Raw genomic sequence first — 25,294 nt, forward strand, 5'->3', positions numbered from 1 at the left:
ATGGATCATAGGAAGATTGCGGTGGAGCGCACCCATAGGTCTGGAAACCTGTAACCAGCTCAGGGGACAGACCCAGGCCGATAGTGGTCAAGTTCCTAAGGTTCAAGGACAAGATGGCTGTTCTGGAGAGAAACAAAAACTTGAGAGGAATCATCTTCCTCAATGAGGGACTTCTCTGAAGCTCTGTGCCAGAGGTGGAAAGAACTTATCCCAGCTATGAAAGCTGCCAGAGAGCATGGGGACATTGCTTATACCGCCTACGACAAGCTCATTGTCCACCCTCCCTCCCTAAAGCCTGGGAGGAGTGAGAGAGCCAAGCTTCTGGGTCAGTAGCTTCAGCCCAACATCACACACACACACTGCAACTGACACAAGTGCCTGATTGACTGACTCTATTAGCTAAACAATGAATTTTTTCTTCTCCATTTATCTATCTCCGATAAGCTACCAAGGAAAAGGCTAAGAACAGCCCATATTAATATACAGTGCCTTCAGAAAGTATTCACATCGCTTGACTTTTTCCACATGTTGTTGTGTTACAGCCTGAACCCCAAAATGTGAAAATATGTTTTTCAATTATTTATTTTTTACAAACTAATTAAAAATGAAAATCTGAAATGTCTTGAGTCAATAAGTATTCTGCCCCTTTGTTATGGCAACCCTAAATAAGTTCAGAAGTAAACATTTTCTTAAGAAGTCACGTAATAAGTTGCATGGACTCACTCTGTGTGCAATAATTGTGTTTAACATGATTTTTGGATGACTACTTCATCACTGTATCCCACACATATAATTGTCTGTAACATCCCTCAGTCTAGCAGTGAATTTCAAACACAGATTCAACCACAAAGACCAGGGAGGTTTTCCAATGCTTCGCAAAGAAGGGCACCTATTGGTATATGGGTAAAAAACAAAACAACAGACATTGAATATCCTTTTGAGCATAGTGAAGTTATTAATTAGACTTTGGATGGTTTATTAATACACCCAGTCACTACAAAAATACAGGTGTCCTTCCTCACTCAGTAGCCGGAGAGGAAGGAAACCGCTCAGGGATTTCACCATGAGGCCAATGGTGACTTTAAAACAGTTACACAGTTTAATGGCAGTGATAAGAGAAAATTGGGGATGTATCAACCACATTGTAGTTACTCCAAAATACAAACCTAATTGACGGAGTGAAAAGAAGGAAGCCTGTACCGAATAAAAAATATTCCTAAACATGCATCCTGTTTGCAACAAGGCATTAAAGTAATACTGCAAAAAAAATGGCAAAGCAATTAACTTTTTCCCTGAATACAAAGTGTTATGTTTGGAGCAAATCAAATATAACACATTACTGAGTACCACATATTTCTCTATTTTATTTTCAATACATTTTCTACATTTTCTAAAAACATGTTTTCACTTTGTTATTGTGGAGTATTGTGTGTAAAAGAAATCTCTTAAATCCATTTTAAATTCAGGCTCCAACACAGCCAAATGTGGAATAAGTCAAGGGGTATTAATACTTTCTGAAGGCACTCTATGTAGCCTTAGAAATAAGGTTAATGAAATCAATAACTTGCTAACATCGGATAACATTCACATACTGGCCATCTCTGAAACTCACTTACAGTACATTATTTATTTGATGAAACAGCAGTAGCAATACAAGGATGTAACATCTACAGAAAGACAGGAATGCCTATAGGGGAGGTGTTGCTGTATATTTTCAGACCCATATTCCTGTCAAACTTAGAGAGTTTTGTGGAAGTGTTGTGGTTGCAAGTTCCCCTACCTCATCTAAACCCTTTTCTTGTGGGGTGCTACTTTTTGCCACAAAGTGCTAACACTCAGTATTTGGATCATATGTGTGCAATGCTCGATATTGTGTGTGATATTAACAGAGGTCTATTTTCTCTCAAAAGGAAGCTTCTACCTGTGACTAATGCCTGTAAATACGACCCAGGTTATCACTCAACCAACTACAGTGCATACAAATAGTGTTGGATCTGTTACATCGACTTGTATTGATCATCTCTTCACTAATACTGCAGAGCTTTGCTCCAGAGCAATATCAGTTCCCATTGGCTGTAGTGACCATAACACTGACCACATTTATATGCGCAGAGTATTCCGGATAGTAGCTCATATACCGCTTAAGGTCTTTATAGGTATAAGCCATTTCCATGCCCCTCTGATATCCCTCTAATGAGTATCCCTGTATCCATGAATAAAAATAATATTCCTCACCTAAGTTCATATGGGTTAAATGGAATTGTAACTGAAATATGGACTGTAGGCCTACAACCTCTCACATGTAGCATAATATAATATTAACTCCTGCAGAATTATGCATTTCTTGCAGTGAAATTATACAACAAATTCTAATTTTGTCTTGGGAACAGGAGTGGAGAAATATGATTTCTTTCTTTCAGAATCTCTTGAGAAAATGCAAATGCAGATGTAATGTGTTATCTTTCACACTGTTATGCAAGCACACAGTATTTCAACCATTGACCCCTCCTGTCTCAGCCTCCAGTATTTTTGCTGCAGTAGTTTATGTGTCGGGGGCTAGGGTCAGTCTGTCATATCTGGAGTATTTCTCCTGTCTTATCCGGTGTCCTGTGTGAATTTAAGTATGCTCTCTCTAATTCGCTCTTTCTCTCTTTCTTTCTTTCTCTCTCTCGGAGGACCTGAGCCCTAGGACCATGCCTCAGGACTACCTGGCATGATGACTCCTTGCTGTCCCCAGTCCACCTGGGCGTGCTGCTGCTCCAGTTTCAACGGTTCTGCCTGCGGCTATGGAACCCTGACCTGTTCACCGGACGTGCTACCTTGAACCAGACCTGCTGTTTTCAACTCTCTAGAGACAGCAGGAGCGGTAGAGATACTCTCAATGATCGGCTATGAAAAGCCACCTGACATTTACTCTTGAGGTGCTGACTTGTTGCACCCTCGACAACTACTGTGATTATTATTATTTGACCATGCTGGTCATTTATGAACATTTGAACATCTTGGCCATGTTCCGTTATAATCTCCACCCGGCACAGCCAGAAGAGGACTGGCCACCCCTCATAGCCTGGTTCCTCTCTAGGTTACTTCCTAGGTTTTGGCCTTTCTAGGGAGTTTTTCCTAGCCACCGTGCTTCTACACCTGTATTGCTTGCTGTTTGGAGTTTTAGGCTGGGTTTCTGTACAGCACTTTGAGATATCAGCTGAGGTAAGAAGGGCTATATAAACAAATTTGATTTGATTTGACAGAAAATATGCACCCAAGACGAACTGAAATCTTATCAGAAACATGTTTTGTCGTTTTCTCAGCTTTTCATTTCCTTAAAACTGGTCAAACATTTTGCACAGGACCAATCTTTCTATTGTTTTGGAGTTATTGCGTTTTGTTCCCGGTCCCTAAACAAAACAGACAACTTTACTGGTATTAACTACATTACTAATGCATTCATTCTATCGATGTAAGACATTATTCTGGTGAGCACTTCTTTATTGAATTTTCTGGGGCAGCAAGTTATGACAGAAGAGAAGCTGCATGTATCAAACTATAGTTGATAAACAAATGGCCTACCAAATGTCGGAAATTATAATATGGCCAGTGGTGATTTTAGCACGTAAATCTTGGTGTGGCAAAAACAAAACAAAAGTGGTATTTATGCCAGTTAAGCCACAACACTAAACAATACATTAATTGCACTATACTACTGCTACACCTGGCTATCAGTGGAGCCTTGTCTGGCAGTGAAACAGTTCATTCAGCCTCATTTACTGCCTTTAAAAAAAACATAGCTGATATGGCTTTTATCTATAATTTCTCTTCATTATTTATCTTCATATGACAAGGATTAAAAAGGATTTGCCAGTAGATTGGTGACTTGATTCATGATGATGACTGCTAGCTAAGATTTTGAATGTATGATGTTGACATGATCAGTCCAATCAAAGCTACTGTAGATACAACGTGATTTGACGTAATTTTATCTGTGGCCAATGACCTTGAGCCTTCTTGGATGGACACTTTTAATGTAACTCTATGGCAGCACTCAAGGAGCTAGAATTTTAGAGCTCTGCCCTTAGCCTTGGCAATGACGTTGTGTCCCCATGAATGACAGAACACTGAGCCAATCACGGTGCAACGCTCCGTATTTTCTGCTGGCTTGCCCCACCACAACAGAAAGCACTGAGCTAGGCTGAAACACCTGAATTTTGGAGCTTGCTTTAAAAAAAATATATATATTAAAAAGAGACCTTGTTTGTATGCGGCTTTATTAACTCAATTTACATTTACACTCAATGATATATGTATATTTTTTTATTGTTTGCAAACTGACACGTATTAATGCCAAAATAACATACAAAACAGGCAAGCCTTTTTATTTACTTATATTTTGCAAAAAATGTGGAGCTCAAAACTGCCTTGAATGACAGGTCGCCGCTGAATATGGCCTACCAAATGTTGGAAATTATAAGCAGAAACTTACAGTAACTTGATTATAGTAGGCTAAATTATTAGGGTGGATAAAATTGCACAGGTAGCCTACTTTTTGAAGTGATTTGTTTAATAATCAGATGAAAACATAATGCATCACACAACACCCATGATATGCAAAACTGAACCTGCCCAAACCGCAAAAACAACAATAAATGGGATAAAATGTTAACATGTCACAGTATCCCGTTTTAGATCAGCATATCCCAGGTATCTACCCCGGGTTTCTTATAACCGGGAAACAAGCCTTTTCAGGTTATTGTTAACGGTGTATGATGTTTAAAAACAAAATACTTGAGTATCCCGAATAATAACGGGATATTGGTGTGAATGTAAACGTGGTCCCTGTGACAATAATAAGGAAAGCCAAAGTGCCAAAGGTTGGACTTAAAGGAATTTGTAAGAGATCATACAAAAAAATTATCAGCAATCTTTTGTTGAAATATGTATGTTCGATGTGTATGAGGAAGTGAATCCAAATGCAGTATTTGTAAAGTTAGTCATATATATATTTTTTAAATGTATTTTATTTATTTTTTTACATTTTTTAGTCATTTAGCAGACACTCTTATCCAGAGCAACTTACAGTAGTGAATGCATACATTTCATACATTTTTTTTTTCTGTGCTGGCCCCCCGTGGGAATCGAACCCACAACCCTGGCATTGCAAACACCATGCTCTATCAACTGAGCTACAGGGAAGGCTATGCCAATGTATGTATGTATGTATGTAGCCAATTGAGAGGTGGCAAACAAGTCAGGCTGCTCAACTGACTGGTTGACACTGTAAATTGAAAAGATTTGTGACTAAACTTAACAAAAAGAAGAAGAAATTATAATACCTAACCAAGATAAATGACATAAAACACAATGGAAAAAGACCTTGGAGTACCTTAAATGATATCATGGGCAGAAAACCCAATTCATCTCCATCGTTCATTGAAGTTGATAGGTAATTTATAACAAAACCTTTCTATATGGCCAATCATTTCAATGACTACTTCACTAGTAAAATGGTCAAACCTAGAAGTGAAATGACAACACTGAACAGTGAACCAATCATATTTATCTATAAAATATCTAATAATAAAAGAGAAGGATTGCTGTTTTGAATTTGGTCATGTTAGTGTGGGAGAGTTGGAAAAACTGTTGTTTTCCATCAATAATGATCAACCACCAGGTATAGACAACCTTGATGGGAAAATATTGAAAATGGTAGCAGACTGTATTGCCACGCCTATTTGCTATATATTTAACCAAAGCCTTAAGGATTGTGTGTGTCCACAGGTGTGGAAGGAAGCTAAAGTAATTTCACTGACTACAAATAGTAAAGCACCCTTTGCTGGCTCTAACAGCTGCCCAATCAGTTTGCTGCCTGTTCTTAGTAGACTGGAGAGAAATGTGTTTGACCAAAAACAATGCTATTCTTCAGAGAACAAGTTAACGACTGACATTCAGCATGCATATAGAGAAGGCACTCAACTTGCACTGACTCAAATGACTGTTGATTGGTTAAAAGAAATGGATAATAAGATGATAGCTGGAGCAGTATTGTTAGATTTCAGTGCAGCCTTTGATGTTATTGATCATAAATTGTTATTGAAGAAACTCTCTTGCTATGGCTTTACATCATCTGCCATCACATGGTTGGAGAGTTATTTATCCAATAGAACCTATTACTAAAGTAAAAAGCTAATTTATAAAACAACATCTAATGACACGATAGGGACTGTGAAATGACACTCACACAAACACACGCACACATTAACACAATCTAACACACACATTATTCTTTAATTGTATTGTTTGTATTTCATTGTATTTTAAATTTGTGTGACTGTTCTTGTCTGTCAGTTTATCAGTGTTTTGTTACTTGTCGTGTTTTATGTTTTTGTGTGGACCCCAGGAAGAATAGCTGCTGCTTCTGCAAGAGCTAATGGGATCCAAATAAATGAATAAATAAAACAATAAAACATAAAAACTGTTTCAAGTGAGAATTATGGCCTGATGCTGAAAAAGAAAGGAAATGATTGCCCACTTCACCCATATTATATTTGTGCAAAAAAGTAATGTGTACTTCCAGTAGTTAGCTACACTGCTACATCTCAAAAAAATAATTCAATGCTGAAAACACTACCTAGATTCAAATTTAGTTCAACTACCACCAAGCTACTGCAAAATGAGGTTCACTACCCTGTCATACTTTATTTGGATAGTCTGGATAGTCCATCTGTAGACGCTCTACAGATGGTCATACTGACAACAAACTATCTGTTGATAAGAAACTGCTTGCTAAGGTTACGGTTAGGGTTAGAATAAGAGTTAGGGTAAGGGTTAGGGCTTGGGCTAGGGTTATTAAGTTTAGGGTTAGGATAAGGATTCAGTTTGGGGTTAGGGCTAGGCTTAGTAGATAGTTGAAATGTTACGGATAGTCTGAAGAGCATCTACAGATCGACTATAAAGTGTTACCCACTAGTACTACATGAAAAAATGAAAACAAAGGATATGTGAGTGAAAGATAAATTGTTTATTTTTGGTTGTATAGATTGAAGACATGAACAACAATAACAGCAGAGGTCTCTCAATACCATCATGAAACCATGAATCATTTGGAGTTCACACATTTAGGCTCTGATTCATAGTAAACATGTAGCCTATGATTCACTGTGAATTCAGTCGAAGTCCCCCCCCTCCCCTACCCCTACCTGTATCATAAGGCACAGAACTCACAATGTCCCACCCCATACCCCACACCCCCAAGGAAAAGTTTAGCCCATACCTCTGTCGAAACTGTCTGACGAATAGAAACACAGTGAGGTGAGGGATGGATTTGGAAAGCTGGTAAAGAACGACTAAGGAGGAGGATTGTGTAATATTGACCTGTAATGGAGGAACGTGAATTTGTGGAGATAATGGGAAGGAATGAGGAATGTCGGGAAAGAGATGGGTTAGGGTTGCATAACATCCACATATTACCTTCCCACAAAGTTATACACTACACACGACACACTAACCTACTACATTATTTGAATAATCTGTGTAGTGATAGGGCAAAAACCAGGACCGAGTTTGGGAAACCCTGGACTCTACACTAATGCAAAATATGCCTTACACTTTTAACTTCTGACACACCGTGGCAGTCCTTGCCTGTACCAACCCCATTGACGTCGGTTTCCACTAGATAGCACAGTCACAAAGTCGAAATTGGCTATATCGTAAAAATCATTGAAAACATGCTTTTCGGTCTTAATTTAAGGTTAGGGTTGGGTATACGGTTAGCAGTGTGGTTATGGTAAAGGCTAGGTCTAAAATCACATTTTAAGAAGATACATTGTAGAAATAGGCAGAGTTTCTGACTTTGTGGCTGTGGTAGTCCTTTATACCTCAGTAGTGGTAACTAGTGACGACCGTTGATGTCATCAGTAAAACAGCTGGAGGTGGGGCACCAGTGTGTGACGGATGTACAAGGTATCCAATGGCAAACGACAACATGGGTTCAAAATCAAGCAGTGACCCAATCATCATTGAGTAAATCTAAAGCTCGCCTTAGTATCAACCCCCTCTCTTCTCGCTTCCCCTGAACAACACGGCCCTTTTTAAGTTCAGTGGGGGAAGAGAAAGGGGGACTCTGAAATACGAAGACAAAAAGACACAAAACAGACCTGAAAGGGCCCTGTCTTCTACACGGGAAGACTATTGTCACATCAAAGGTTGATTATATGTTAACATTTCATATTTGCATCATTCATTATTGGCTAGCTATAACTAAAGCGGGTAGCTTGGTTTGTTAGCTAACTAACATCGGCTAGCTAGCTTGAACTAACTAGCTAGCTACAACACGGAAGGGAAAGTAAAGCCAAATTACATTTTTTTCCCCCCCCTCAATTTGACATAACAAAATATAAGCTGCCCAGTTGTTTGTTTAACTTGATCGGTACTTGTTTTTTTGTCTCATCGAAGAAGCAACACGAAACGAAGGTCTTGACTGCCTGAACCACGACAAAAAAATAAGTAAAATGGCGGAGCCGGACAAATTAAACATCGACTCCATAATACAGCGTCTTCTGGAAGGTGAGGATTTGCACTTAACTAGGAATCAAGCCACTTAATTTGATTAATTACGAATCAGTTGTTATTTGGATTTTTGTATTTTCAAAGAAGCGTCGGAATTCTAATGATGTCTGGTGTATGTTAGCGTAGTTAGTAGGCTTAACGTCAAGTTAGCTGTTCTCTTTGAAAACGATGGGTCCTGGTTAGAGTGCGAGATAACGTTACCTAGGTCTACGAACTAGTAGGGCAAATGAGAGATGGCTGGCTTGCTGCTTCAATCTTTATCACTCGGCCTGAAGTGCCCATTTTGTTGTAATATTAGTATTAATGGCAAATCATTATTAAGATGACAAACACGACTATTTTACGATGGTGCTGTGTTAGCTAACTAACTCTAGCTAGTTACTTTAACGTTAAATATGTTCCGTGTTCTGTCTGGTGTATGCTGTTATAAAAATGAATGCGAAGCTAGCCACTAACCTCGGTTAGGAGGTTTTGTTTGCCAGTATTTAGCTAGCTATGTCTAACACACACCGGTTATACTGTAGCCTAGGCAGAAGATAGTACAGATCTTGCGCCCATCGTCTAGGTTGGATGTGCATTCCCGGTAATACACTAGTGTCCCCCTATGGATCGGCTTGTACATAAAACATCCTCCATTCAAGGGAAATATGCATACTTTATTTTTGAAGCACAATTTACCACCACAATTGTTTATATTTTTGGACAATCTAATATGTCGCACACCATGTTCAACCAAGAATGTGCCATATCCTAAATTGTCCTTAAAGACAAATTGTTTCATAAAGTATGCATATTTTCAGTTTTTTTAATGCCCATTAAAGCTAGTTAAGGAGGAAAGTGATGCATTTGCAGCCTGAATGGAGGATGCTCTATGTCGGAGCAGGCCCATTGCAATTCATGCCTGGATGAGGGAGAAGCATACTTAAGCATGTTTTTCAGGGCTGCGGATGCAATTATCATGTGCTGAAAGCGTACTTGCTGAAGTAATAACTTGCTTTTATTGTTTAAATGCAAGCTACAGTAGGTTTAGCCATATCATTAGTGGTTGGTTACACAGAGTGAAGGGCACCAATGGGTCACACTGGCTTTCATTCGGTGCAACTGTTTCCACCATGATAACGTACTACTGTGATACTCCAAATTCCATGGACAGGAAACATCAGTGCCCTGGTTTTAGACTCTGTCTGTCTAAAGAAGGCCAATGGCCTTTACTACATTATAAAGTAAAGGGAATATCCAGATTTGGGTTTGTTTTTCATTGGCCAAGTAGCTTATAGCAGGGCTGAAAGTTGTGCACACTGTAAACACTAGAGGTGGAAACATTATGGCACATTACATTCTCTGCGATTGCAGTAGATTTGTAATGTAATGGAGTGTTGCTTCCGTCACTCTCCTTGCCCCAACCTGGACTTGAACCAAGGACCCTCTGAACACCGCCAACTTTCACCCAAGAAGCATCATTACCTATAGCTCCACAAAAGCAGTGTCCCTTCAAGTGCTAGGGAAACAACTACTTCAAGCTCTGAGCCAGCACTAGTAGTAATTGAACACTACTAGCCCGCACCACTAGGTATTTCACATCGGCTACCGAAGCATGAATAGTAGAAATATGGGCAGACTTGGGGAATGTGAGGGACAGTGTTGTTTGCAAGTAGCAGTCCTAATGTCTTTCTTTCTCTTGGGTTTTTACTCTGAACACGTCTTTTGTTATGGGCAGCTTATGGACGTATTGATGGATTAAAACGATTCCGCTATCCGTGTTTCTGTTTGTGACCACCACACCACTCTTGGAGTATTGTGGAGGTTAATGACTGTTGAATAATATGTAGGCGTTAGTGTTTGGTGCATGGGAGAAGTTGTCTATACCACACAGGTTTGCCTACCCTCAGTCCTGGCCACTCCTTAGATTTATGATGGCTTCTATAGTAACAGATATGAGCCTTGGGGACTGTGTGTGTACATGGGGGGGCAGAAGCAAACTTATGATCTGTATGATAAATGTTGTGTAATGGGAGACCTGAGGCTGTCAGACCAACATAAACCCCTCCAGCTACTAAATCTGCAGGGGCCTTCCGCTGTAATGAGCACAGTGGCTGAGCCAGACATGAGCTTCTGCTGGCCTGGGAACAGTTCAGAAAACAGGAAGTGGGGCATTCTGCTGCTCTTGGAACTTGTCTAGTTAGATTTTTTTTTTTTTAAATGTCTCTCTCCAAGTCTGGTCTAACTGGTTTAAAAGTCACATCAGGTGTTCAAACCCCTGAATCTGCTGTTTTGTTCTTCCCTTTTTGAAATCTATTGATCTAGATGTATACAGATTATTACTGTATCAATTTATAGGCTATCGCTTATTTATGTTTTGACAATTATTGAATGTAATGGTACTGCAGTTAACCTAGACATTTTCACATGTCTGTTTTCTCTGTGTTATTGCTCCTCTACATCATGGTAATAGCGGTGCATCATGTTGTAGGGCTCCACCACAGATAGAACAATAATCCAGACATTTCATCGGATGTATAAGTGTGAAGCATCCGATTGACACTTCCACTCACTACCTAATATGGTGATGAGAGAGAGCCCAGTGGCCGGCAGTGAGCCAAGATGGAACGAGATGGATTTTTGCCGACATCGTGATCATTTTCTCCTCGATGAAACATTTGACCTCAACAGTTTTCTGTTCTCAAAGCTAGAATCCGTTATGAAGAGTGGACTAAGTTTTGGAGATTTTACCCTTTGTCAAAGTCAAACAATTAAAATGTTGTTTAGGAGGAGTGCAAGGGCAAATTGAGTTGTTGCACACACACACACTTCAGAGTAGGTGTTCCTTAACGGAAATATGCTAGAACGCGCCAATAGGACCTCTCTTGCTCTTGCTTGGCTCTGCCCACTCCTTGCTTGTTCTCCCCACTATGACTCATTTGTTCCCGTTGGAAACGCCAGGCTGTGCTCTATCTTGGGTTAGTTATAAAAAATCTTTGGCTCCACCATGTTGTCTGTCTCCAACTGTTTGAACAACATACTAGCCTGTCCACTTTGTCGTTCTTCCACAATGAAATCAGGTAGGGGACTGTGGATCGGTCTCTGTTCGTACGTTAGTAAGAACGCCATCTCCGACAGCGCTGGCCCGAGTTTGATGAAACTTGGGTGAACGATGTCACTGATTGGCCCAAGGCAGGAGCTATAGTAATTAACTGAAATTTGTGAGTCACACCAGAGAGGAAGAGGTGAAGCGAGAGGGATAGCTGGGCCCAAAATCTGTCTTCTCCAGCAGATGGTGTTTTTATATGGAGGTCAATGCTTTATCTTGGCCAGGTCGCAGTTGTAAATGAGAACTTAACTCAACTAGCTTACCTGGTTAAGTAAAGGTGAAATATGTATATATATTTTTAAATGGGTGTTGAATTTGGTTAACAAACCATGGAATGGCTTATTTGCTACTTAATTGATCAAATAGAAATTTCATAATGTTTTAGTTGTTAGTTTTTATGCTCATTGCACATTTATAAAACAGGCTAGACAGCTAGTAGATTAGACAGGGTCTGCTCTGTGCTAAATTTTGGGATTTGAGACATAAAGGGTGTCATTGGGAAGGTTCACTTTTCTACTACAGTAAAATGTCTCGAATGTGTTTCGGTGTCCATATGAGTGATTCTGTTGTACCAAACCTCAAATGCAAATGGCCAGTTTAAACTGCTTGTTGTCATAGAGAAAGAAGTAGTCTAACAACTTTGTTGTTGTGAGTGGCAGGGGGAGGGGCTTGGTGTGTGTGAATGGGAAGGTGCACACAGCACTGGAGTAAAAAGACAAGCAGACACAAATGCTCATAAAAACGGGACAGCTTTATTCTTGAGATGCATGTGTTTGGAATTTCGCGCTAAAATGCACATTCAAATTAATTAGATATATCGCTCAGCCCTAGCCCCTTCTGACTTTGACTGTGGCTCTTGATGGCAGGAAGTGTTGTGGAAACCGTGTTCTACTCTGTTCATGATAAGGTTGTCTGACAAGTTCAGAAAAAGAAGAAAAACAGCTGTACTGGCAGTATATATAGCAAACCTTTTTTTTTCTCTTGCGGTGTGGCAACTCATTACAAGGCAGAGTGTTTGCCTCTGTCGTGAGAGTTGTCATAATTAACCTAACACATCATGTATGGCATTTTCTGAATTAGTTTTGAAGTCTTGGCCAGTCCATAAACCATCACCTGTGGCTTTTTGTCCATCCAATCCTGCTGTATTTCTATGATGTAGAGACAGGCCAAGGTAACTGCCTTCTGGTTGCTTAATCACTCGTTTGTCAGAGAATGCACTGACCACCATCGACCTTTAGCTGCACCATGTAACACCTTAACACATGGGCCAGCCCGGTGACAATGTTTGCAAACCAGTTAAATGTGGTAACGTTGTGACTAGTTTCAATGGGATTGACCATCAGCCTCCTGACCTGTACATCTGAACGATCAGTCCAGGCCGCTACTACCACCTCCTGTCACCATCTAAGAGGATGTCCATATCAGGTGGGGAATCTGAAGCCAGCCAACTGTTGATTCCCAACGGCTTTCCTATTGTGCTTGTCCAACTTTTTATTTTCTATCCCGTGACCAGTAAAGCGGAAAGCCCTTTGTCTGACCCCCTCCCCATCCCCCACGCCCCTTCTCTAAGCTCACTGTTGCCATTGGCCATGTGGCTAACTTTAGAGTAAGCTCTGTCATGGCTTAGCCGACCCTAATCCAGGTTTAAAGTGACAAGCAGCACTACCCTATTTATACCCACATTTCACTCTTTAGGGCCAAGGCCTGTGTTGCTGCCCAAACATGACACTGCTCATTTAGATCTATTGCTGAGGTCCTACCTGGAAGTCCTCGTCCGTTTCCATCCTCCATTTTCAGAACAAATGTGTGTGCCCCTCTCCCACTGCCTGTGATTTTATTAGGGCAGAATATATTTTTGTGAAAGCACAACACTGAACAAAAATATAAATGCAACATGTAACAATTTCTAAGATTTTACTGACTTACAGTTCAAATAAGGAAATCGGTCAATTGAAATAAATTCATTAGGCCCTAATCTATGGATTTCACATGACTAGGAATACACATGCATCTGTTGGTCACAAATACCTTACAAAAAAGGCAGGGGCATGGATCAGGAAACCAGTCAGTATCTTGTGACACATCTCCTTTGCATAGTTGGGCGGCAGGTAGCTTAGTGGTTAGAGAATTGGGCCAGTAACTGAAAAGTTGCTGGTTCGAATCCCCAAGCCGAATGTTGTTCCACTCCTCTTCAATGGCTGTGTGAAGTTGCTGTATATTAGCGGGAACTGGAACACGCTGTCGTACACGTCGATCTAGAGCATCCCAAACATGCTTGATGGGTGAGTTGTCTGGTGAGTATGCAGGTCGTGGAAGAACTGGGACATTTTCAGCTTCCAGGAATTGTGTACAGATCCTTGCAACATGGGGCCGTCCATTATCATGCTGAAACATGAGGTGATGTCGGCGGATGAATGGCACGACAATGAGTCACAGTTTCTCTGTGCATTCAAATTGCCATCGATAAAATGCAATTGTTTGTTTGTTCGTACCTAATGCCAGCCCATACCCTAACATTGACATCAGCAAAATGCTCGCCTACACAACGTGGTATGCAGTTGTCAGTACGTCCAACTGGCCTCACACTTTTTCTAAAACAACGTTGGAGGTGGCTTATGGTAGAGAAATGAACATTACATTCTCTGGCAACAGCTCTGGTGGACAGTCCTGCAGTCAGTATACCAATTGCACGCTCCCTCTTTTTGAGACATCTGTGGCATTGTGTTGTGTGATAACTGCATGTTCTCTAGTTTGGTATTTGGCATGGTCAGCAATGTTCAGATTGAGCTGTCAGAGCTTTGACAAGTGTTCAATTAACCCCGGTGTGTGTTTTTGTAAAGAACACTGTCTGCACCCAGCTTGTAAAGCAGAATGTCACTGAAGGGTTTCGGGCAATTTTATTGTTCTGCTCTTTTAAGTGTATCGATACCCCATTTAGCTTCAGCAATTACAGTACCAGGTGCATGATGGAGCACAAAAAGTGTCTGGTTGAATATTAGGCTTTCTGTTGATGCCTAGTTCTCCTGTGATGGTTTATAGAGCACTGGCATTGGACTTTTCACCTGCACCTAGGGAAGACAGCAGAACGTGCAGGAAAGGGGGTGGAATTGATTCTGTGACACAAATAACCCTGATGCGCATTCTTTCACAAGTTCCCCCGTACATCACTACAAATACCTAGGTGTCTGGCTAGACTGTAAACTCTCCTTCCAGACTCATATTAAACATCTCCAATCCAAAATCAAATCTAGAATCGGCTGTCTATTTCGCAACAAAGCCTCCTTCACTCATGCCGCCAAACTTACCCTCATAAAACTGACCATCCTACCGATCCTCGACTTCGGCGACGTCATCTACAAAATAGCTTCCAATACTCTACTCAGCAAACTGGATGCAGTCTATCACAGTGCCATCTGTTTTGTTAGCAAATCACCTTATACCACCCACCACTGCGACCTGTATGCTCTAGTCGGCTGGCCCTCGCTACATATTCGTCGCCACACCCACTGGCTCCAGGTCATCTATAAGACTATGCTTGGTAAAGCTCCACCTTATCTCAGTTCACTGGTCACGATAACAACACTCACCCGTAGCACACGTTCCAGCAGGTATATCTCACTGATTACCCCCAAAGCCAGCACCTCGTTTGGCCGCCTTTCATTCCAGTTCTCTGCTGCCAGTGACTGGAACGAATTGCAAAAGTCGCTGAAGTTGGAGACTTTTATTTCCCTCGCCAACTTTAAACATCAGCTATCTGAGCAGCTAACCGATCGCTGCAGTTGTACATAGGGTGGGCAATGTACAGATAGATGGTCTATCTACCTACCTCATCCCCTTACTGTTTTTATTTTATTAACTTTTCTGCTCTTTTTGCACACCAGTATCTCTACTTGCACATCTTCATATGCTCATTTATCACTCCAGTGTTAATCTGCTAAATTGTAATTATTTGCTCCTATGGCCTATTTATTGCCTACCACCTCATGCCTTTTGCACACACTGTATATAGACTTTCTTTTTTCTACTGTATCATTGACTTGTTTGTGTTATTGGCTTGTTTGTTTACCCCATGTGTAACTCTGTGTTGTTGTCTGTGTCACACTGCTTTGCTTTATCTTGGCCAGGTCGCAGTTGTAAATGAGAACTTGTTCTCAACTTGCCTACCTGGTTAAATAAAGGTGAAATAATTTTTTTAAATTAGTCACTTGAATACACTTACTACATGCTCCTTTATATCCTTGCCTGGAGCTTGTCATGCAAACAGGATTTCTGAATAATACAGTCCTACTGTTGTATTTGTTTGACTATAGATGTGCTGTTGTAGTGATCCCTTGCAGCTACAGTGAAGGTTTTAGTTTGGGAGGAGTGTTGAGATTGAAGTAGGAGCCTCATCCAGCTGATCATGTTAAACCTGTACTTGACCTGCAGTGCCACAAAAGCCTCAAGCTGCCCTGCAAATCATGCCAACATACTTATGAGTATTCCCTGCTCCAGAGCTACAATGGTGCGTTAACTACATTAAACATTTTACCAATTTGTGGCTCCAGTAGAGCTGATCACTTGTCTGTGTTGATCATTGAACACTTATCATATCAGTTGCACTGTGGATTTGCACCTCTGCTTGATAAACACTTACACAGCCACAGGGTGGGTTTTCCTTTTCCTGGTAGAATGTGTGTAAATGTCATAACTAGCTACTATACCCAACAAACATGTAAGATTCTTGAGATCCAGTGAGCAGAGTTAGGGGACAGCCAGGAGCATGCCTCAGGAAGATGCTCAGCGCAGCACTGTGCATGTGTCCCTTGTGACCTGACCACATCTCAGACTAGCCTGCTACTACCATCCTGCTACTACCATCCTGCTACTACCATCCTGCTACTACCAGCCTGCTACTACTAGCCTGCTTACCTCTGCCCTGTGGTCAGAGGCGGCCTAGCAACGTTTGCTGTCAGTTCACAGGCTACCCTATGCTAACAGACTGCATGCGGTGCACTTGTAACCAGAGAGCTCTGAAGTTGGCCATCAATGATATGTTTATTTAATTGTGATTTAGGCCTACTTTGATTTGAAGGGCAGTGTATTTGATCCTTGTTTGTCCTCCACCCTCTTTGAGTACATTGAGATTCGCTGCGTGTGCCTCTTTCCGTTGCAGCCTCTCTGTCCTGGTTACATCAGCAGACAGGCAGGTGGTGTGTTCATACGTGCTTCTGGGGCTGGGTGCACACTGCACACATTTGTTCAGACACATAGCCAGGCCTGTACCTTCTGCTAGTGCTCAGTTCAACACTGCCATCATCATCCCCTAGCCTTGAGTGCTCAGAAACAAAGACCCCAACCCCCTTTTCATTTAGGTTTCACGCTCTGTAACCTTGAGATTCTCACATCAAATAGTTCATCCTCTTGGCTTGTGCTGTGTGAGCAGATTCACCTTGGCTCTGGGCTCTGCAGTATGCTCAGGGTTGTACTGTCAGCGGGGCCCGTGATATTGATTGGTTTCTCTGCTCTGCTGTGCTGTGCTATTTGTGTATGTGTTGTTTCCATGGTCTTGGCCTAGCATGTTTGTTCCAATAAGCGCAATGTCAGTCCTCACTCTGTTTGCTCTGTCTTTCTCTCTCCTCCAGTTAAGGGCTCTCGGCCAGGCAAGAACGTTCAGCTGACAGAGAACGAGATCCGTGGCCTTTGCCTCAAGTCTCGCGAAATCTTCCTCAGCCAGCCAATCCTGCTCGAGCTTGAGGCACCACTCAAGATCTGCGGTGAGTCATATTGGATAAGTTACGATGGCTGAAATTGGTTTCATAGTAATTAATGTCAGTGTAGCAACTGATAGTGAAAGCTCCAAGGTTTCACAACACGACTGATTGTCTGATTTACTGTAGAATTCTAATCTCTAATTGCCTTTGCTATCTCAGTCCAACGGCCTGTATACACACACAGATCTAATGTAGTCAGGGAAGGTGTGGTAGTGACTGACTGGCCACCTCTGTGCTGCCCCCTGCAGGTGACGTCCACGGTCAGTACTACGACCTGCTGCGGCTGTTTGAGTATGGAGGCTTCCCCCCAGAGAGCAACTACCTGTTCCTAGGGGACTACGTGGACCGAGGGAAGCAGTCCCTGGAGACCATCTGCCTGCTTCTGGCCTACAAGGTCAAATACCCAGAGAACTTCTTCTTGCTGCGCGGCAACCACGAGTGTGCCTCCATTAACCGTATCTACGGCTTTTATGATGAGTGTAAGTGCCGAGAAGCTGGAACACATGCTTAACAACAGGAGACCGGAACACACAGAGAATAGCCTTTTAGTAATGTCCCCTGCTCCTCTTTAGGTAAGAGACGGTATAACATCAAGCTGTGGAAGACGTTCACAGACTGCTTCAACTGTTTACCCGTGGCTGCCATTGTAGATGAGAAGATCTTCTGCTGCCATGGAGGTGGGTGGTGTATGCTTGCATGGTCTGAGTGTGTGGGTCTCTCCCCTGTGGGCCTTATCAATAAGCACTTGGTGGCCCCATGATCGTTTGGATTAATCACTCCCCTTAAGTATTTGTGGTGGAAGATGACTCGTGTATACACTATATGTTTGATAAGAGGTGGTAGTTATCAAGGTGTGATTTCAGATATTATTGTTCTTGGTGGTAGAAGACAGTATCATGGCAGTCATCATTCATTTGTATGGTGATGTAATGTTTCTGTGTGCTATGTTCTGTCCAGGCCTCTCTCCAGACCTCCAGTCCATGGAGCAGGTGCGCAGAGTGATGCGACCCACAGATGTGCCTGACCAGGGCCTGCTGTGTGACCTGCTGTGGGCCGACCCAGACAAAGATGTCCTGGGCTGGGGCGAGAACGACCGCGGGGTCTCTTTCACATTCGGGGCAGACGTGGTGGCCAAATTTCTGCACAAACACGACATGGACCTTATATGCAGGGCACATCAGGTAATGGCTTAGCTCAGTGGTTTAGAGTTTTGGATGGAGGTTAGGGGCTCGGAAGAGTGTTTTGCGGGACACTGTCAAACCAATGGTAGGTTTGGAAAGAATAGAGGGATCTTGTTATTAATCAGGGAAATCAGATGATCGAAGGTCAATGTAACCTACATAAATATTGAAGCACTTTTTAAAAGCTGGAATCCTTAATTGGTGACACTGCCACATCTGTTTGTGATATTACAACAACAAAGAAGTTGCTGTTAACAACAAACCCTATTTTTTTCCGCCTCTGACATCATTGCACGCGCGATAGAACAGCAGAATATGTACTGCAATTTTTTTTTGGTCCATGCTGCCGAAGACGACTACTCCGTTTCACAACAAAGGTGCTGGGGTGAACAGTGGCTCTGTTTCCCCTGATGCGGATTCCATCTTTAAAGCGTGTCATTTTGTGTGTTTACTGGCGATGGAGGTTGTGTTCATTTAAGATGGTAACTCCTCTGTTTGAAATGAACTGATTGCCCTGCAGTTGTTGGTTATCCACTCCTGGTATTTTTCCTGTTTATTTTTCATTGCGTTCTTACCTCTTTCATTCCTGTCCTCAGGTGGTAGAAGACGGTTACGAGTTCTTTGCAAAGAGACAGCTTGTTACTCTGTTCTCTGCCCCTAACTACTGTGGAGAGTTTGATAATGCCGGTGCCATGATGAGTGTGGATGAGACCCTCATGTGTTCCTTTCAGGTGTGTACTCCTCTGCTTTTCTCTCTGCCCCTTTTCTCTCTCCTTCAGTCTGGCTGTTCCTGTCTGTCAGTCTAGATTTTTAAGGTCTGCCAGTCCCCTGTCTTACCTGTTATGTGCTGCAGTGTTCAGTCTGTAGGAGTATATGTATATTTATAGCTGTCTAAAAAAAGCCTCTCTGTTCCTCAGATTCTCAAGCCAGCGGATAAGAAGCTCTACTCTTATGGTGGAGGTGGAGGAATGGGATCTGGACGCCCCGTCACCCCGCCACGGAATTCCGCCAAAGGCGGAAAGGCCAAGAAATAACACCCACTAGATCCCCCCCCCTCCCTGAGCACCCCTGTCTCTCCCCCCCCCACTCTCTCTACCTCCCTCCTTTTCCCTCATCACCAAACAGCAACAAAGCAGACAGTACCTAGGGTTCGGTCCTCTTTTTCTCTGATACTGTTTTTAACTGTTTGAGTGTATGTATGTCTGTGCGTGTGTCTGAAAGAGAGGTTTATTGTATTCTGTTTGTATGTCCTTCCTTTCCCCTGCTCTGTTCTCCTGTCACTTTGTAGATGAAATTGGTCCTTCCTTTCAGTGATGTAAATGCACACCTGGGGGGGGGGGAGCCTTTACTGTTTGTTAGGGCCCTGCACTGTTTTGATGCTCAACACAAGCTTTTGTACATCCTGTTTGAGAGGTGTGTGTGTGTGTATGGAATGGGGTCAATCTGCATGGTCAGATGGTAACAACGGCACACACCACACACTGAGAGCACAGGTGGATATGTGCAGATGGACCCTTTTAGTTTATGGATTCACAAAGATCAAGAAGTGGACACGTTTATTTTTTTTCTCCCAAAAACCAATGATTTGAAAACGCAATCATGGATGTGAAATAGTTTTTCTGTTTTTCTTTTTCTTTTGTAGATGCATAAAAAAGTTTCAATCCGTGAGTTTTAGTTTATTTGGAAGCCAATGATTAATAAAGAACCATTTATTTAAAATATTCCATCACACTGTTCACTATGTTCACCTCACCATTGCTTTGTGATTTGTTTATATATTAAATTCCTCTAACCCACATGTCGAACTCATTCCACAAAGGGTTTCCGTGGGTTTTTGCTCCACACTTGTACTTGGTGGATGAATTAAGGTCACTAAATAATGAATTTCAGGGATCCCGAGTGGCGCAGAGGTTTAAGGCACTGCATCTCAGTGCTAGAGGAGTCACTACAGTCCCTGGTTCGATTCCAGGCTGTATCACAACCAGCCGTGAGTGGGAGTCCCATAGGGCGGCGCACAATTGGCCCAGTGTCGTTCCGGGTTAGTGTTTGGCCAGGGTAGGCCGTCATTGTAAAGAACTAACTTGCCTAGTTACATTCGGCCCTTCATGCAATGAGTTTGACACCCCTGCTCTACCCCCTTTGTCATTCCCACTTGCTCTTCTCTTGTCTGAACGGTATCGAAAGCTTTGTTTGTTCAGGGTGGGATGTTGGCATAAGTTGCTGGCTCCCAAGAAATGCCCATTTCCTGTACAGCATTTTGGGGGCTTTTGCTTAGCCATTTTCTATCATCCCCTTTCCTTAAAATGTGCTCTCCTTGCTCCTATCCTTTAAACACAGTCAATGTTCATCTCTCTGGTTCTCACCCCCCCCTTCCCATATTCTGTCTCCCATTTTGCTCAGCAGTTTCCCTCTGGGTTCTGAGTAGTCAAAGAATGTCATACCTCAATTCTCACCCCACTTTGCATCTGCCCCCCCTCACCCCTTACTCAGCTCATGTTTTTCTCTTCTCTTTTATATTTAAAGATGTGTAACAACTTGCCAGACAGCATTAATGCTCATTTCCTGTGCTGGGTTCTTTCTCACATTTTAGTAGCTAGCTCATATCTGCTTCTAGTGCTCTCTCCTCTCCACTAGGTGGTGCATTTCATACAACACTCACCATTGCGTCATCTCACTGAAGACTGGGATCAGGAGTACTGTACATTCAATGTGCCCCCAACAGTACTGAGTGCATTCATGGTGTATAGGCGGCAGTATGTTTTTTAAAGAGCACATGGCTCAAGGTTTTTTGGCTTTGTAGTTTATAAAGAAAATTGATCATATTGTGAGACCAAGGAGTGTTGGTTTTAATGACATGTTATGATCTATTGACCAGAGGAAGTGTTATTTGCTGTTAGATAAGGATATTGAATGCTTGATATACAATATGTTACATGGAAAGGTAATACGCTTGTTTTTAAAAGCGCTGTAATATTAGAGAACATTTTGGGTTGGATAACTTTTTTGCTGATAAAATAACAGGGCAGGAGTTTCAAGTTGTCGGGAATTGTCAATGGCTTGTTTTCTGACAAGGCTTTAAGACAATGATTCAGAGCTGTAATGTAGACCATCTGCAATTTTTTGAAAATATGCATTTTGGAAACAAGCTTTGCTTACATGCTTTAGGCAGTAGGGTAGAGCAATGCCTCAACTTGAAGATAAATTGTTTTGGGGATCATTGCAGGTCTTAGTATTGCTGTCCTGAATGATACTTCACAACTTCCAATGTCACCCGATCCTACGCTGTTCATAGCAGGGTAAACATTCTGCTTGTAATGTTGGTCAGATCATTAATTTGCTAAAATCATTATGACATCACCAACAATCTACTGTAACTATCGATATCAATCGTATTTCTTTTGAACTTTTATTTCAAGGACTAGGGCAATATAGATATTGTGATAATGTAAAACGTTTATTTTATTTTAACCAATCAGGGACGTTTTTCCTTAATGCACTGTCGCTGGGGGCAATACAAGGCCACGTTCAGTTGCCAAACGTTGTCGAACGTTGCAGATAGAAATTCCATGAATAGAGCTGATGCGTTCGTATTCTACATGTTAGAGGCGTTTGTTCTACATAGACTATTTCTATCCGAACGTATCAAAACGTGAAGTCCTGCTGAACGCGCCCCAGGCTAGAAAATCTCAAATATAAATGAATCAAAAACGTTAAATAAAAATAAAATGTTTTATTTTTATGTAATTTGTTTTCCAACCAATCACAAATCCTGTCTCTGTTACTGGGTAGAAAATAAAAAATAGTGAATTTGTACTTTGTCTGTTTTTGTCTTAAAGATGATACAATATGGACGTTTCTCTCGAGTGTTGGTTGTATGGTTCGTATGCATGATGTGCAATATAAACTTTTGCTCATGGGTGTCGGGAGGTTGGCCCCCTTAATGTCTAAAGAAGTAATTCCTGGACAATATTACTGTCCATAATAGTGGGCCATTTTTGTCTCAAGAAACGGCCAATATTCCATAATGGAACTTTAAATGAGCCATGGTTTGTGTATAATGTAATAGGCCACCAATGTTGAATTACCCATATTGTGATACATATTTTATGTTGGAGATTACATTTTCAATGGGCGCCATCTAGTGTGTACAACAACGTATGCAGTTCATCTATTGGAAATCGTTTATAGTAAAATTGTATTATAGGGAGAAATAGGCGGAGCATAAATGCACGTTTCTATTTTGCACATTGCCCTATTAATTCCGATCATATAAAACAGCTGAACCAAATCTCAAAACAATAGCAGACAAAGCGCCACTTGGAACGGAGTCAAGTCAGCCTTGTTGAATTGTTTGGGCTAAGATATAATTCAAACTGAAAATGGATCCTTGTGATTGCTCAAAAAGTAAGTTCGCCAAATGGAATTGATCTCTAAATTCCGAATTGACCTGAACGGGTACGATGGATTTGCAATGAAGGTGACCCTTATTACTTTAGTAGTTGACGTGTTTTGTTTATAGCTGGACGCTGCAGTTGCGGTGGACTCTGCAAGTGTACAAACTGCGGATGTGCCACGAAAAGTAAGTGCATGTGTTGATCTGTTTTGAGCTCGGAACAAGAATTGTTACACCCGCAATAACTTCTGCTAAATATGTGATCTATACAATTTGATAAAAAGCAATCCGTCGACGCAAAGCGACGCTAACGGATGGAGCTAGTGTTTATTCTCTTCCAATATTTTGTAAACATGTTTTTGTTGTTGATGGAATAGGCCTACGACAGTTAAAGTAAGCGCATTATGCATTTAAGTTAAATACTTAGAATCAATGGGTACATGTCGTGAATTTGTCAAAATGGCTGTAACAGGTGCAGATTGCGCCCCCCCCCCCTCGTTTTTTTACTTTACAGTTCAGTTGTGAACAATTGGTAGCCACGTCTTCGACAGACTAAACATCCCAAACCAATGAGGATTCGAAAAAAATTGGGCCCGGCTAGGCGTGCGTTACACCGAGAAAGATTATTGCGTTCGTTTAAGAACCGGGCTGCCTCCTGGGCGTGAGCCAGGTGCCCGGAGAAAGCCCACGGCGAAGTCGGCTCAAAGTGACGTAATTATGCGCGTGAAGTAATGAGTACGATTGCCTTAACGAGCAATAGTAATTTCTAACTATCTGCCTTCCCTATGAAAACTAGTTTGAAAATTCGGTGCGGTGCAGATTAATGACTGTTCGATTTGCGAACCGGCTCCTCCCTCACCGCCTTTGCCCGTTCACATCAAGGGCCATAGGCTGTGCCCCGCTGCTCGGCATAATCAAATCCGCCCAGTGTCAACGCGCAACCCACCATTGAGACCTAAGAGCGAAATTGACTACCCTAGTGTCTCTTAAAGCATGGGTTCCCGAACTCGGTCCTGGGGGCCCCCCTTGGGTGCACGCTTTGATTTTTGCCCAAACACTACACAGCGGATTCAAATAATCAACTCATCAAGCTTTGATTATTTGAATCAGCTGTGTAGTGCTTGGGCAAAAATCTAAACATGGGCCCAAGATCCAAGTTTGGAAACCCTGCTTTAAAGGAATCCTTCACCTGAAATTACGAAGTTGCGTATCTTTCCTTACATTGTAAGCATTTAGTGCAATTTCCAAATAGTTTTAAAATGGAATATCCACTGTCAAACTCTGGATGCTGCCACTAGTGGCATGTCTAACATTCAGCTGAACTTTTAGCCCAGATAAAATGCCTTCAGGCCTGTTATATAGCAGCCACAGGTCTTGTTAGAAAACCAGTCATGGTCATTAATCAGTACTAATCTCTTCTATCATTCCTCCAGGTTGTTGTTCCTGCTGCCCGACTGGATGCAGCAAGTGCGCCTCTGGTTGTGTGTGCAAGGAGGGCAAGACGTGTGACACAAGCTGCTGTCAGTGAGGGCTTGACGCATGAGACTCCATGTCCTCTACCTGTGCACATGACATTATCCCTGTTGTATGACACAAGAGCATTGTAATAAATTGCAACTCCAATTTTGGATGTCTTCAATCATGTGAAACTGTCTCCTTGCTTTTTAGTGAGCATTAATGTGAATGTGTGATATTACCATTTCCTTGGAAAGTTACATGTCTGGCTAAGTAAACATGTGATCTGTCTGCTTGTAGTGGGTACCATCTGGGGCCAAAATCAGGCCCTTGCTGGTATAGGGACTTTGCATGTCTTCCTTATTCAGTGGTGCCATAGATTTAATATTGTTCATAGGACATGAGGGGGGGTCTCCACTGTCCTTGATCAATCCTCTGTGATTCCAGTTTTCTGGCTTCTTCGATCTAGTCCTAGACATTTGCTGTGTTCTATTGGCTGCGTTTAGACAGGCAGCCTAATTCTGATATTTTTTTCACTAATTGGTCTTTTGACAAATCACATTTCAGAGCTGACCCATTGGTAGGAAGAAATATCAGAATTTGTCTGCCTGTGTAAATTCATTTTAATAGGCCAACATCGTAATATTGGCTTTGTATTTAACGTAGGCGTATAGGCTTAATCAAGGTCTGGAAAACTGGCCCAAAACTTCAGTGTAGTTGGAATGGGCTCGATCTACAATGATTTGTACCTCAAGCCTGGGTAGTTACAAGCTTACACTGATGCGTTATCCCCTCGGTGTCCCGTGCAAGACACCCAGCGTGTGTGTGTAAGGGCACACTTCCCCAAGACCATGAAGGACCACTG

At 41.9% G+C, this 25,294-nt stretch overlaps 2 protein-coding genes across 3 annotated transcripts; both read left to right on the forward strand.

Annotated features, from left to right (window-relative positions):
* The first annotated feature begins 8,031 nt into the window (after positions 1-8,031).
* ppp1caa (protein phosphatase 1, catalytic subunit, alpha isozyme a) lies at positions 8,032-20,302 on the forward strand. 2 transcript variants are annotated; one of them, XM_014203342.2, is made up of 8 exons: positions 8,032-8,195; positions 8,446-8,556; positions 17,272-17,403; positions 17,649-17,879; positions 17,973-18,077; positions 18,358-18,581; positions 19,178-19,312; positions 19,499-20,302. In XM_014203342.2, the coding sequence occupies exons 2-8, from the start codon at positions 8,502-8,504 to the stop codon at positions 19,613-19,615; spliced, it is 999 nt and encodes a 332-aa protein (XP_014058817.1). In that variant the 5' UTR covers positions 8,032-8,195; positions 8,446-8,501; the 3' UTR covers positions 19,616-20,302. The 2 variants fall into 2 exon arrangements, with proteins under 2 accessions (XP_014058817.1, XP_014058818.1); XM_014203343.2 differs by having other exon boundaries at positions 8,047-8,195; positions 8,449-8,556.
* Positions 20,303-22,765: 2,463 nt separating this feature from the next.
* mt (metallothionein) lies at positions 22,766-24,595 on the forward strand. Its single transcript, NM_001141338.1, is given in 3 exon segments — positions 22,766-22,985; positions 23,101-23,160; positions 24,408-24,595. Coding segments are annotated over 3 exon segments (180 nt in total). The 5' UTR covers positions 22,766-22,960; the 3' UTR covers positions 24,503-24,595.
* The last annotated feature ends 699 nt before the right edge of the window (positions 24,596-25,294 follow it).

This window comes from Salmo salar, chromosome ssa06 (genome assembly GCF_905237065.1).
Source record: "Salmo salar chromosome ssa06, Ssal_v3.1, whole genome shotgun sequence".
Taxonomy (NCBI): Eukaryota; Metazoa; Chordata; class Actinopteri; order Salmoniformes; family Salmonidae; genus Salmo; species Salmo salar.

Excerpts from the sequence above, each read along its gene's own strand:
- ppp1caa (XM_014203342.2), top strand. The coding sequence starts at position 8,502 with ATGGCGGAGCCGGACAAATTAAACATCGACTCCATAATACAGCGTCTT. Across the intron at positions 17,880-17,972 it reads CTACGGCTTTTATGATGAGT|GTAAGAGACGGTATAACATC; the intron begins GTAAGTGCCGAG and ends GCTCCTCTTTAG. Across the intron at positions 18,078-18,357 it reads GATCTTCTGCTGCCATGGAG|GCCTCTCTCCAGACCTCCAG; the intron begins GTGGGTGGTGTA and ends TGTTCTGTCCAG.